The 14,160-nt window shown below is 33.2% G+C and overlaps 1 protein-coding gene and 1 long non-coding RNA gene across 2 annotated transcripts; both read left to right on the top strand.

Moving 5' to 3' along the window:
• Positions 1-2,123: 2,123 nt before the first annotated feature.
• Positions 2,124-2,962, top strand: LOC107061595 (uncharacterized). The gene is made up of 2 exons (XR_001474084.1): positions 2,124-2,307; positions 2,562-2,962. It is a non-coding gene; the product is annotated as an uncharacterized lncRNA (long non-coding RNA).
• An 8,640-nt stretch (positions 2,963-11,602) lies between these two features.
• LOC107061552 (uncharacterized mitochondrial protein AtMg00810-like) lies at positions 11,603-12,193 on the top strand. Its single transcript, XM_015310960.1, has one exon. It carries the CDS (start codon positions 11,603-11,605, stop codon positions 12,191-12,193), a length of 591 nt encoding a protein of 196 aa, XP_015166446.1.
• Positions 12,194-14,160: the final 1,967 nt, after the last annotated feature.

The following is a 14,160-nucleotide window of genomic DNA, read 5'->3' as shown; positions in this document are numbered from 1 at the left end:
CAGGCATATTGACCCATCTCAGAATCTCACATTTTCATAAATCAAAACGATAATTAATATATACAGATCATAATAGTTATATCAGGATTAAGAATATATGTACATTTAATAATTTAGAGAATTGCTTTTTTCAGTCAGTCTAAATCAACTATCTCTACTTGGTCCTGTTCAATAAATACAAAATGCACTAGCACAAGAAGTTGGAACTATACCATTCTCATAATCAAGATAAAATACATATAATCTTGTGCTACTATCGTACCGATGTCATGTCCAATTTCCATCCTAGATTGTGAACAAAAAAACTTTATACTTATAAGAACTGGTGATTTAATCCTCTGTGTATAAGTTAAAACCTTACACACTAAATCATCTACTATATAAGTAAACATACACCATAAACGAATATATGATCTATTAAAACTGAATAAATATTTATTCTATAATAAATATTATATCTTAACATATGGTTAATAGTATATATCCCAACATTTATTTCATCCAATAAGAGAATGACACATAATAAATGTTTGACATTGATAGCATTTTCAGAAAAACTGTATTTAAGAAAAAACAATTTGTGTTTAGTTAATTCATTTGAAAAGTGTTTTTAATAAGCGTATTGTGTTTGACTAATTTTTTTATAAAAAAAATATTTATGAGAGTCAAATTACGAAAAATGACAAGTATCAATGCACTTCTAATATTAAGATTATTTTATATATCTCTATAAAATTATAATTAAAATTCTAATTATTAAATTAAAAGTACATATTCAAATTGTCAATCAATATTATACATAGATGAATAAAAAATAAATTAAATATTTGATATAACATTAACATGATGATTTAAATATAATTAAAATATCAAGCAAAATAAATTTAAAAATCATTTCATCAATGAAATCACTACATACAAATAAAAAAAAACACATCACAATAATAAATAAAATATAAGAGATATATTGATAATATGTATATTATGGTAGGGATATCTTGGTCTTGAAATAAATAATTTTCTACTCCTGCTTCTGATTTTTTTATTAAAAGCAGAAATTTTTAGTTTCTTCCCAACAGCAGAAAAATTGCTTTTACTTCCATTTATTAGCAGTTTTATTAATTGGTCAAACACCTCATTTTTTTCAAAATAAGTGGTTTTAGACTCGTAACACAAATGTTAACGAGTCAAAAAGGTGAATAGAGGTGTATATCTAGACAAAAAAGATGAGTAGAAAGTTACTTTTAGACCAAAGGAGGGATGAAGAGTATTTTTAGACCTTTTCCTATAGTTCAGGGGTTCTTTTGGCTTTTTCTGTTTATTTTAGAGTAAAAATTTAAAATCATTTAAGCAATACCGCTTAAAATTAATAAATATTAATAATATTTATCAAGTTTTATTTTACACATAATGAGATGATTTAATATCGTTTAATTAATATGCTTAAAAATAAATTTGTAAACAAATATTGGATTCGTACACAACACGGGATCTTCGTAACTAGTATTATATATAAGAGAGAGTTTCAAGTTGAAGACAACACATCTCCGTCAATGTGTCTGCTTCAGCAAGGACGTTTTCGAAAAAAACTAAAAAAAATATTTTTTTTATTCTACTTTAATTTAATAGTGTTCAATTTATTCAAAATTATGGATCCGCTTTAGCTATGTTTAGCTATAGGTTTATTATTTTGAATTTCAGTAAAATAAAAAATCAATGAGTGATGATGAAAAATATTTTAATCATGGACCTCTACGCGCAAAACAAATGAGATGATGTACTACTAGTCTACCGCACAATTAATATATATTTCAAATTATTTCATAGTAAAATTTTTAAAACCATTTCATCAATACCACCTAAAATTTATAAATATTAGTAATATTTATCAAGTATTTTACACTTAATGAGACGATTTCATGTCATTTAATCAAGGAAAAATTAGCTAACTAGTCAAAATCCCTAACATTTTATTTAAAACAACTACACTTTAAAATAATTATTAAAAAGTCAATATTTTAGTTTTATAGCAAATTAAATGTATCCAATTCTAATTCCTTATTTTCCTTTAAGGCCCACATCTTGCAAAAATATTGCAGCAATACCTTTCAGCCAAACAAACGTTCTCTCTCCAATTTATAATTATCTCAAAACAAAAAATGTTCTCACTCATCCAATTCCCTTCTTCTATTGTTCTTCAATTTTCATTCCCCCGTTTCTCTCTTTATATGTGACGTTTTTTCGATTATTTTTAGAAATTGATAAAAATCTCCCAAAAAATATTCACAACAATCTCATTAATTTTAGGTATGTATCTTTTTTCGATTTTTATGTATTTTACTGATTTGCATCTGTTTAAACCTTTCAATATATTTGTTTGTATAATTGCTTAGTAAATTCTTTATTTTCGATTAGAGTTTTTGATATGGAAAAACTCAAAACTCCTCTCTAATGACGAACTCAAAGAGGACTCCAAGAAGTATATCATGTAATGATAGACTTTTTAGCGATTTTTTTGTCTTTTGATCTTTGTATCACTCAAGGACAAGTCGATAATGTAGGATCAACGGCTAGAAAGCTGGAAGAAAGCAGATCTAAGCATCTACATGACCTTTTCCGTATGCAAAACCTTCCTCAATTACAGAATATAAACATCATCAAGAGCAAGGACACATACAATGAAAATAAAAGGAAACGATAGGCTCTTCGTCTTTACGTGCATATGTATTCCCTTGTTCCCTTTCAAATTTATATAATCTAAAAATATAATAAGTATTTCCTTTTGTGAAAAAAATTACTTATGTTTGGATACAACTCATAACTAAACTAAAGTGTATTGATCACAGTTTTTCGTTGGTTTTATACATAAATTTTGTATTCATTCTAACTGTATGCCATCAAATTTTATAATCTTATCTTCATTTTGTTTTCGTACTATGAATTGGATACAACTTCTGTAGTTCATAATATCATTTTGTTGGGATTTTGTTGGATACAACATATTTGTGTATTTCTTCCATTTGTATGCCTATTAATTTTGTATATATGTCATCAAATTGTATTCATCCTCGGAAGTGGATACAAAGTTAGTAGTTCATAATAGTATCTTTGCAGTTGATTGTGTGGAATACAACATAATTTTTGTTTAGATACAACTTTTGTAGTACATAATATTATTTTGTGGGGATGATGTAGAATACAACATATTTTTGTTATATTGCTTCTTATTTTTTATTTACTCTAAATGTATGCCTACTATTTTTGTATTTTTGTCATCAAATTGTATTCAACCTCGGCAGTGGATACAAAGTTAGTAATTCATAATATGTCTTCTAGTTGATTATCTAGAATACAACATAATTTTATTTGTATTTCTTCTTTATTTGCATTCATTCTAACTGTATGCCATCAAAAAATTTGTATTTCTATCCTCACAATGTACTCAATATCTCTCTACAATCATACCAAGTAAATTACTACATTGATTACAAACAAGCAAACATACTAACGATTTTAAATACATACAAATATTTCATTGCTTTTATCCCCCCAAAAAACAAATATCTAAGAAAATAAAGATGTATTCATGTCAAAACTCTTAATAGCCATTTTCGGAATACTTTCAAACTAATTTACGATTCAACAGTTAACAAATACCTAATGAATTTTATATTTCACCAATTATGTGGAAGATCAAGTTGGAAATTCCGTGTCCTGTTGATTGTTTGTCAACGAATTCCTAATCAATTATTTCAAAATTTTGTTCCCTTTGAAAAAAAAAATCGCAAAATCAATCGAATTAACTTTGATATAGATTGTGTATTATCAATGGAGGGTTAAAAATCGATATTTTTGAAAATTTAATGAACAAGAGAGAGTTGGAAATTCGAGAAACAAGGGCGAGAGGAGCACTACCTCCTTTTTTCCTTTGAATGTAACTGATGAGAGGAATTTCAATGATTTTACCTTTTTAAAAATATTCTCTCCCATGATCTTCTCCTTTTTGTTATTAAGTAATTGTATTCTTTCAAATTAATCAAAATAAAAAAAAAAATACATTACTCAGCCCTTAACAACCTAAAATATTGACATTTTAAATAAATAGTGAAACTATGGCTAAGGGGTTCCATTAGAAGCTAAAATATTGCTATTTTGAAAATTTTCCCTTTAATCAATACCCTTTAAAAAATAAATTTGTGAATAAACATTGGACCCGTGGACGCCACGAGATTTTTATAACTAGTATTACGAATAAATGGTGGATATTTAATAACTTTGCCTTAACAACCCTTTTGCTCATTTAATATATTTGCATCCTTTCAATAACGACAACTAATCTATACTATATTAAAAGCATGAAGATTCTTAATAATATGATTGAACTTTGTGCCCTTCATTAAAAGACTTGACTTAGACAAAATCGTCTTTTCGTCATTTTCTTTTAATTATTATACCATTATTTTGATTATATTAAATTTTGACTATAATAAATACAATAGAAATTAAATTGAGAAGATTTTCTAATTATGATTAAATTCCTACATGAAAAATCTTTTACCAACTAAAATAGATTTGATTCAAACAAAAATATAGTAAAAAAACTTTCAAATAATAGTAAAAAAAATAAATATAAAACGTCCCAAAAAGGTTTAAAAAAAAGAACAAAAAAATAGGCAAAGGAGGACCCGAAAAATAGGCCAAAAATAGTTTTTAAAAGGTCCAAATAATTATACATTAACTTTATAATGAAAAAGTCAAAAAAATTAAACCTAAAATAAACTACCATTTAACTTCTTCCTTTTTAATATGGATTTTGCTAATTTAGCTTTAACAATCACTTTAGAATTAGGATTCCTTTAATCAATTGATTAATATTACTCATGTTATTAAATAATCTATTTATTTTATAAAAAACATCTATAAAATCACTTAATATTAGGTATATCAATAACACGTGTCTTTCTTTTTTTAATTTTTCATTGTCCTTTTATTTGTTTATTTGTGTGTTTCTTTTCTCCTTCATCATTTATAGTTTTATTTAGTTTTTAATTATGCTTATTTTCTTGGATGTAAGAGTGTCAATTTTTTTCAATCACAAAGTTTTAATTTAGACAAGATAACTCTTACGTAATTTAATATATTTATCATGCAAATAAAAAATTGTTTTTATACTTTTAGGTGTTATATGAAGAGTCTTGAACAAAATGTCACTTTTGTGCATCCTTTGCTTTAACTTGTGAATATATATATTATATGTAATAACATTGGTATGTGATTATCATTATAATTTTTTTTTCAATAAATATGTCACTAAATGTACTACAATATAAAGTGATATAGCACAAAGAGAGCGAGAATGGACAAAGAGAGAGGAGAGAGGAAAGAGGAAAGAAGCGAGGGAGAGAGGGAGGAAAGAGAGGAATTTCCTACGAAACTCTAACTATAGCTACAAACGTAATTTATTTAAATTATAATTGTGTATAATAAATATATATCACATATTTGGAAAAGTGTGATTTTTCTAATATTAAATTATTTTTTGGGTCACCAAGAAACATGATTTTACTATTAAAAATAGGAGCCTAGAATGCTTCTCACTCAACCCTATTGATACCTTCATTCAACCATATATAATTGGGGTAAAAATATATTCTTAAGAAAGTTTATGCTATTTTGAAAAGTTTTGTACTTAATAATATATTATACACAAACCATGTTTTACATATATATTTCTTATTAATTAACGTGATACATATGTGCAAAACACGTAATACAGTAGATAAAATTGACTTTTACTATTTCCCTCCTCAATTTTTTTTTTAATAATATTTAAAATTAGATAGACATGAAATATATGGTACAAGAAAAATACATAGCAAGAGATATTAGGTAAAATTAATAATTAAGAAATCTAAAAATATATAGTAAAAGGAAAATATTGAATTTTAATTAAATCTATATTTATTGGACTTAAATAATTAACCCAATTATATTACTTCATAATTTATTTGGACTAATATATTCTTGAATTTAATATAAACCGAATCATTTTATAAATTTTAAATTATTACAAAGTGATCTTGGGTCATGCCAATGTAATTCTTATCTGAGGATAAGAAAGATTCCAGCCAAGAGAAAGGATATCTGTGAGGATCAGCTAAAGACAGAATCTGAGGCATAATGCCCACTTCTTCCCATAAAGATGCTATTTTAGAGCATGTACGAAAAAGGTGTGTTATTGATTTGACATTGCCCGAATTACAAAGCTGGCAAATTGGAGAGGGGATACAAGAGATGTGGTGAAGGTAGCATGAGGTTGGCAGTCAACCCTGATGTAATAACCAAAGAAAATGCCTGATTTTTGGAGGTAATGGCAGCTTCCAAATCCAAGCATAAGCGAGAGTTGAGTGTTGCTCGATATGAGTCGACTGTGATAGCAAGAACGCACGATAAAGCTGCCTAGAAGCGTTAGGCTCCATGAGAACCTATTATATTTTAGTTTTGATGATTCGGAAAACAAAGGGATCTGGTAAGGGTACCTGATTCCCATTGTGTGAACCATTCTCCTACTGGTGAAAATGACAGTTGGAAATAGTACACTGCCAACAACAGTCTTGCAGGAGTGCAGTGCGCGTCTGCGCTGTGCAGCAGAGCCATTGGCCAATGGTATTGCTGACCTTGCTTTTGGGTTTTCGTTCCCATCACATATAAGGCCAACTTCATTAGACACAACCTTAGTTTTTTCACTCTCAAAAAGGATTGAAGAATATTGCAAAGACCACACATTTGAAATATCTTCCGGCGGAATAACAAGGGACCTGATAGAGTTATCTTCGTTCCTAATTTTTCTTACGTTTATATTTCAGTGTTTCACATTGTAGATCTTTTCCTGAGTTATAAAGGAAGTGGATCAGTGATTGTTCTTAGTGAGTATCGTTTGGAGTGATAACTAGAGTTAGCTATTTGAGTTGTTGAAGTCTAAATCAACTAGAGATAGTTGTTTTAGTGGGCAATAGAGTTATTGCTTAGCTCTCTTTGTAGTAGAGTTACTACATTGAGGGGGACGAGATTTAGAGTTAAATTCCTATATACAAGAGTTTGTAATCTGAACATTGCTCCATTTTGAGTGAAATGGAGTTGGGTTGAAATCTTGTGAGTACAGGTCGTGATATTTACCGCCCTTGAGCAAGGGGTTTCCACGTAAACTTCTTGTGTCTTTCAGTTTATCGTTTGCATTTTTATTATTGTTCTTGATGTGTCAAGAGACCTGGTCCTTGACGAATAGTGGATGCATACATTCTATCAATTGGTATCAGAGCCTAGGCTCTCTAACTGGTTAACACCTAGAGAGAATCATGTGGAAGAATGACTGTTCCACGAAACCTGGAAGAAGGACAGTCATCAACAAGGCCCCCAAGGTTCAATGGCCAGTTCTATAGCTGGTGGAAGACAGGAATGCATGACTTCTTGATGGCTGAAGACAGCGAGCTGTGGGATTTAGTGCTCGACGGTCCATATGTTCCAACTATTGAGGTAAAGGAAAAAGAAATCACAAGAGTGATTCCCAAAACCCGACAACAATACAATGAGGCCGATAGGAAAAAGATCGAGAAGAACTATAAGGCTAAAAAGTTATTGGTACATGGAATCGATGCTAAGGAGTACAATCAAATCTCTGCTTGTGAGTCACCCAAGGAGATTTGGGACTGCCTTAAAAAAGATCATTAAGGCACACAAAAAGTGAATGATTCAAATGTAGACATGCTGACTACTCAGTATGAGAAACTTCACTATGAAGGAGGGAGAACCCATTCATGACATGCACACCAGATTCTCTTCTATCACTAATGAGTTACGTTACTTGGGAGAACCTATTCATCCAAGCAAACAAGTCAGGAAGATACTTCGAATCCTTCCCAAGTTATGGGCTAGTAAGGTCGATGTTATTACTGAAGCTAAAGACCTGAAGGTCCTGACCATGAATTCCCTGATTGGAAACCTTCAAACACATTCGATGAACATGAATCAAGAAGCGTCAAAAAAGGAGGTGAAGAGGGACATGTCACTAGCTCTCAAAGTGACATTAGGTGAAACTTCTGAAGAAGATGAAGACATGGTGTACCCCTCACTAGGAGATTTCAAAAAATAGTGAGGAAACATGGAGGTTTTTGGAAGGCAAGAAACTCCAGTAGAGCTGCCAATGCAAATGACCTAATGTCACCAGTGTGGAAAATTAGGGCATTTCGTCAGAGATTGTCCTATGCAAAAGGTTGAACATAAATACTTTGCAAAGGTTGGATGAGACAAATACAAGAGAAGGGACCCCGATCCCTGATAAGATAGGAAGAAAGGTTGTTGCTGACTATGTTGTGAAGAAGGCTCTAGCTATCTGGGGAGATTCTTCAAGTGATTCAGAGGAGACGGAACATCTTGAAGATGCCTCCATGCTCGCAGTTAAAGATGATGAGGATCCCTATGATGAAATGTTTGCCTTCATGGAAAAATCTGATGATGAAGAAAAGGTAACTCTTTCTGACCTTAAACAGAACTTGCATGTTTACTCAGTTAAATGATTGAGAAATCTAGTTGTTATGTTGATCGACTCAATCACTGAGTTGAATACTAAAAAAGATGTCATGAATAATAGTCTGGATATCTTTCATGATGAATAAATGGCATTGGTTTCTCAAATGTCTGCAATGGAAGAACGAATGATGGTTCTGGAATCTGAAAATCTAGAACTTGGGGAGAAATTAAGGGATAATTGTTTTAAAGGAAAGAGTGAAGCTAGTAGCCTACAACTTGAACACCTTTGAAATGAAATTGGCTATGGCCTTGGAAAGAAATGATCAGTTAGAAAGGGGCCTGGTCCGTCTCAAAGAAGAAATGAAAAAAGCTCTTAAATGGACCACTTCCTCGAAATTGCTTGCAAATTGTACTAGTCAGGGTCAAAATGATGGGAAAGGTTTAGGAAGTGTGAACATAAGCCCTCTCTATAATCCTCATAGCAAGTATGTGTCAGTGTCTGACAATCTGTTTTGCCTTCAATATGGGCGCAATAGTCATCTAAAAAAGGAGTGTCTAGCTTGGAAGAGAACCCAAGAAAGCCTCTCAAACTACTCCAAATGGAAAATCATACAGAACAAGGGACTTGGTCCTAGTTCTAGCTCTTCTCATCACAAGAGAAAGCCCATCTTACCATACTGGGCAAAAAAAGTTTCTTATTATGCCTTTATCTATTTACTGGGGACTCAGACTAAAATGGGTTCCCAAATCTAACAAGTAATCCATGTTGTAGGGGAGTGGAGGAAGTAGCAACCAGTGTTGGTTCATGGATAGTGGATGTTTGAAGCACATGTCTGGAAAGATTGAGAACTTCCTCTCACTCAAGGCACTTCAAGGTGGAGGTGCCACTTTTGGCAATTGAAAGAAAATATATATTCTGGGAGTTGGAAGAATTGGAAAATCTGTTTGAACATTCTATTGAGAATGTATATTATGTAAATGGGTTGAAATACAGTCTTCTTAGTGTCTCACAAATATGTGACAAAGGAAATGAAGTTAGGTTCCTGTCAGAAAGGTGCATTGTTACAAATTTGATTTCTAGGGAGGTGATCTTAACTGCTAGAAAGTGCAAGAACATGTATGTTGCTGATTTGGATACTGATCAAGGAGATGATCTAACCTATCTTAGTGCCCAAAGTGAAAAAGCTAACTTGTGGCACATAAGACTTGGTCATGTGAGCTCCTTTCTGCTAAACAAACTGGTGTCTAGGGACCTGGTTCGTTGATTACCAAAGCTAAAGTTCAGTGATGATAAAGTGTGTGATGCATGCGTCAAAGCGAAGTAGGTCAGATCATCTTTCAAATCCAAGAAACAAGTGAGTACATCATGACCTCTTGAGCTAATTCACATGGATCTGTATGGCCCTCTGAAGATTCAACGTAGAGATGGAAAGTGGTATATACCGGTAATTGTGGATGATTATTCAAGGTTCACTTGGACAATGTTTCTAAGGTCCAAAGATGAAACGTTTGATATACTGATGGTATTTTCTAAAATGATTCAAACAAAGTTAAATTGCAAGATCGCAGGGATCAGGTCTGATCATGGAACCGAGTTTGAAAATGCCAAGTTTGACAATTTTTGTGCTGCAAATGGCATTCATCACAACTTTTAGCTCCAAGAACACCTCAACAAAATGGTGTGGTGGAAAGAAAGAATAGAACTATGGTCGACATTGCCAGAACCATGCTTATTAATTCAAGTCTTCTGAAGAACCTTTGGGCTGAGGCAGTCAACACTGCTTGTTATGTGACCAACAGGTGCTTGATCAGGTCCATTCTGAACAAAACTCCTTATGAGCTCTTATACAACAAAAAGCCTAAATTGAGTTATTTGAGGGTTTTGGGATGAAAATGTTTTGTACTAAACAATGAAAAGGATGATTTGGGTAAATTTGATCCTAGAAGTGATGAAGGAGTGTTTGTGGGATACTGTTATTCAAGTAAAGCTTATAGAGTCTACAATAAGAGGACTTTATGCATTGAAGAAAGTGTTCATGTGATCTTTGACGAGACTGGTGGTATTAAAGATCTTGAGAACAATGATGGTGATGAGATAGAAGAACTTCTTCAGATTCAGAGAGATAGTCTGAATGAGTTTCAAGCTGAAAGATCTCAAGATCCAATTGTTGTTGAACCAGATCAACTTGAAGAAGTCATTGAAGATGCTGAACCTGAAGAGGGACTTGGTCTGCTTGATAATGTTGAGCCAAGGGATATAGTTCAATCTGAAAATGATAATTATGTGAATGAAGAAGAGGAAGCTGATCAACCTCAACCCTTGACTTTTAAGTCAAGGTGGAAGCACAAGTCTTCTTATTCTCTTGATAATCTCATTTCTCATTTGAACTCTGGAATGCAAACTAGGTCAAAACTAGAAATTTACATTCTCAGCTTTCATATCGAATATTGAGCCAAAGAATATCAAGGAGGCCTTAAAAGATGTTGATTAGGTGAACTCAATGCAAGATGAACTTCACTGATTTGAACGGAGTAAAGTATGGCACCTGGTTCCTAGGCCTCTGATAGAACTATTATAGGGACCAGATGGGTGTTCAGAAACAAGCTGGATGAGCATGGCACTATTACAAGGAATAAATCAATACTGGTGGTGCAGGTATATAACCAAGAAGAAGGCATTGACTATGATGAAACCTTTGCCCCTGTGGCAAGGATCGAGGCTATCAGAATTAGCATTGCCTTTGTAGCCTTCATGGAGTTTAAACTGTTTCAAATGGATGTGAAAAGTTCATTCCTAAATGGTCATATCAAACAAGAGGTTTATGTGAAATAGCCCCTGGATTTTTGAAGATATTGACTACCCAAATCATGTGCTCAAGTTGGATAAGGCCCTTTTATGGCTTGAAACAAGCTCCCAGAGCTTGGTATGAGAGACTATCCAAGTTTCTTCTCAAAAATGGGTTTAAACGAGGTAAAATTGATAATACTCTTTTCTTGAAAACAAGAGGTAAAGAATTGCTTATTATTCCGGTATATATATGTTGATGATATCATTTTTGGGGAAACTTCTGAAGTAATGTGTGAAGAATTTGCTTCATTGATGGGAAGTGAATTTGAAATGAGCATGATGGGAGAATTGAGTTTCTTCTTAGGTCTGCAAGTCAAACAAGCTTCAAATGGTACCTCTATTTGTCAAGAAAAGTATATCAAGGAGTTCTTGGAGAAATTTCCGATGCTGGATGCAAAGCCTATTGTTACTCCCATGGGAACAAACTCAAAGTTGGATGCTGATGACTCTGGTCCTATGGTGCATGAAACTATGTATATAGGCATCATTGGTTCATTGATGTACCTGACAACAAGAAGATATGATATTATGTTCAGTGTGGGTATGTGTGCAAGGTTCCAAGCATGTCCTAAGGAGTCTCACTTGAAAGCTGCCAAGTGGATCTTAAGGTATCTAAAGAAAACAGAGGACCTGGTCCTGCTCTATCCTTTAGAAGATTCTTTTGAACTGGTAGGATATGCAGATGCATATTATGCAGGGTATCAAGTTGATAGAAAGAGAACCTTAGGAATGGCTCACTTCTTGGGCTCTTCTCTTATCTCCTGGGGAACCAAAAAGCAAATTGAATGGCTTTTTCTACAGCTAAAACATAATATGTAGCAGTTGCATCTTGTTGTGCTCAATTTCTATGGATAAAATAACTTGAAGATTTTGTAGTGCTTACTCACACTATCCCTCTCCTGTGTGATAACACACGTGCTCTCTATATGGCCAAGAATCTAGTTCAGCATAAAAGGACTAAGCACATTGATGTGAGACACCACTTTCTGATAGATAATGTTGAAAAAGGAACCATCTGTGTGAAGTTTTGTAGGACTGAAGATCAAATTGCTGATATATTCACCAAAGCTTTGAGTAAGGAACAATTTGAGAACAACAGGTTGAGGCTGGGACTGCTGAAGATGGATTGAACCAAATTCATCCAAAGGCATCAAACCCTCATTGGCTATGATCAGTAGGCAGATATCCTAGACAACTTTAATGCTTGTTTTGATAGGACCAACTTCGTACCTTCTTGAAGGTATACACTCATAATGAATTGCTGGAACAAAGGAAGGACATTACAATTTTGAGATGATCATCTTCAAACTGCAGAGAGGGACCTGATCTTGTCTCAAAGGTCAACATTCTGTGCATTATTTTTGAAATAATAATGACAATTGTTGGCACTGCCACGTGTCATTCATCCGTCTTCAGACCGTTGTCCCATCGCTTTAAGCCCAAGCCACACATCTAATCAAAGAGACCTGACACACCTCTTCGTTTCCTTTTGTACTCCTTCCCTCGCCTTTCTTCCTAAATTGTTTCAAACTTTCTTTTCTAACTTTTCTGAAACCCTAGAAAATACTCTCCTCTTTTCTTCTTCTCTATTGCAAAATGTCTCATTCTCCATCCTCCTCTAGAAAAATGATGGAAGCCTTAAATGAAATTGACCATGCTGCCTTCTATTCTCCGACAAGTAACCCTTCGTCAACCATTCTTCCAGTTGACATTCCTAGATCTAGTAGTCAAAAGCCCCCATATACTTGAGCTCTCTCTAGACCTGAATACCCCTTTAGAGTCATCTCAACCTGGTCCTTCTCTCACTGTCTTATCTGATTTTCTGTTCAAAGGAGATCTTCCTGAAGGAAAAACCTCTGAATCTAATATCCTCGCTGCATGCGAGGAGTTAATAGTTGAAAGTCTTGCAGAAATTAGGGTAGGATTGAGAACACATTTTTCTGAAGAAAGAACTCAGGAAAACTCCATTGAAACGCCTGAACCTATGTTCGACAGGACACCAATAGTTAGTTGTAACACCCCGACTTTTCCAAAACGTCTAAATTAACTCGTACCTTCGTGGAAAGACAAAGAGGGTGAGTAATAAATTAAAAAGGATGTGGTATGTCATATTTTAAGTGTTCAAATGTTTTATCTCAAGTTTTGAAGTTAAGTAAGTGGCAAAATAAAAGTTGGCGAAAGTTATCATAAGTTCCTTTTTAAAGATTTCTTTGAAATTTGGGTCAAATGTATTGGATGTTTTCTCCCAATATATAAAGAGTTAGAAGGCCTATTACCCATTAAATCGAAGGCCTACGAGTCTAGCTTGCAACGCACAAAACCCCGTATCAAACGAACATCCAAGTAAAAAGTTATGAGGGTTTTACTAGGGACTGCCAGGGCAGAATCCGGGTCGGATTCGGGTCAGGTAAAGAAATATGGTATGTCGGCTATTTAACGTTTTTAGCCATGAAAACAGTTCATTTCAGTTCTAAAACCAGAGAGAAAACTTAGGGGAGGGTTTCTATGAAGTCCTAGCATAATGAAGGTTAGTTTTGACGATTTCTACCATTAAACATTGCCCCGTGCCTAGAAACGTAATCCCTACACGTGGCAATCATTTTTCCCTTCTATTTGCTGCATTTGGAGCTGGTTTTTGAAGATATAAATTTGTAATTATTGGTGTTTCTTCAAGGTTTTAACTTGGTTAACTAAGGTAATCATCTCGGGACTCTTTTATGATTGTTTTTATGAATTTCTACGGACGTTTCGACAAGTTGGGGCAATATGGCAAATCTACCGATTTA

The sequence above is a fragment of the Solanum tuberosum genome, unplaced genomic scaffold, assembly GCF_000226075.1.
Source record: "Solanum tuberosum cultivar DM 1-3 516 R44 unplaced genomic scaffold, SolTub_3.0 scf00009, whole genome shotgun sequence".
Lineage (NCBI taxonomy): Eukaryota > Viridiplantae > Streptophyta > Magnoliopsida > Solanales > Solanaceae > Solanum > Solanum tuberosum.
This window is presented reverse-complemented; position numbering and strand designations above follow the sequence as displayed.

Excerpts from the sequence above, each read along its gene's own strand:
- LOC107061552 (XM_015310960.1), top strand. The coding sequence starts at position 11,603 with ATGTGTGAAGAATTTGCTTCATTGATGGGAAGTGAATTTGAAATGAGC.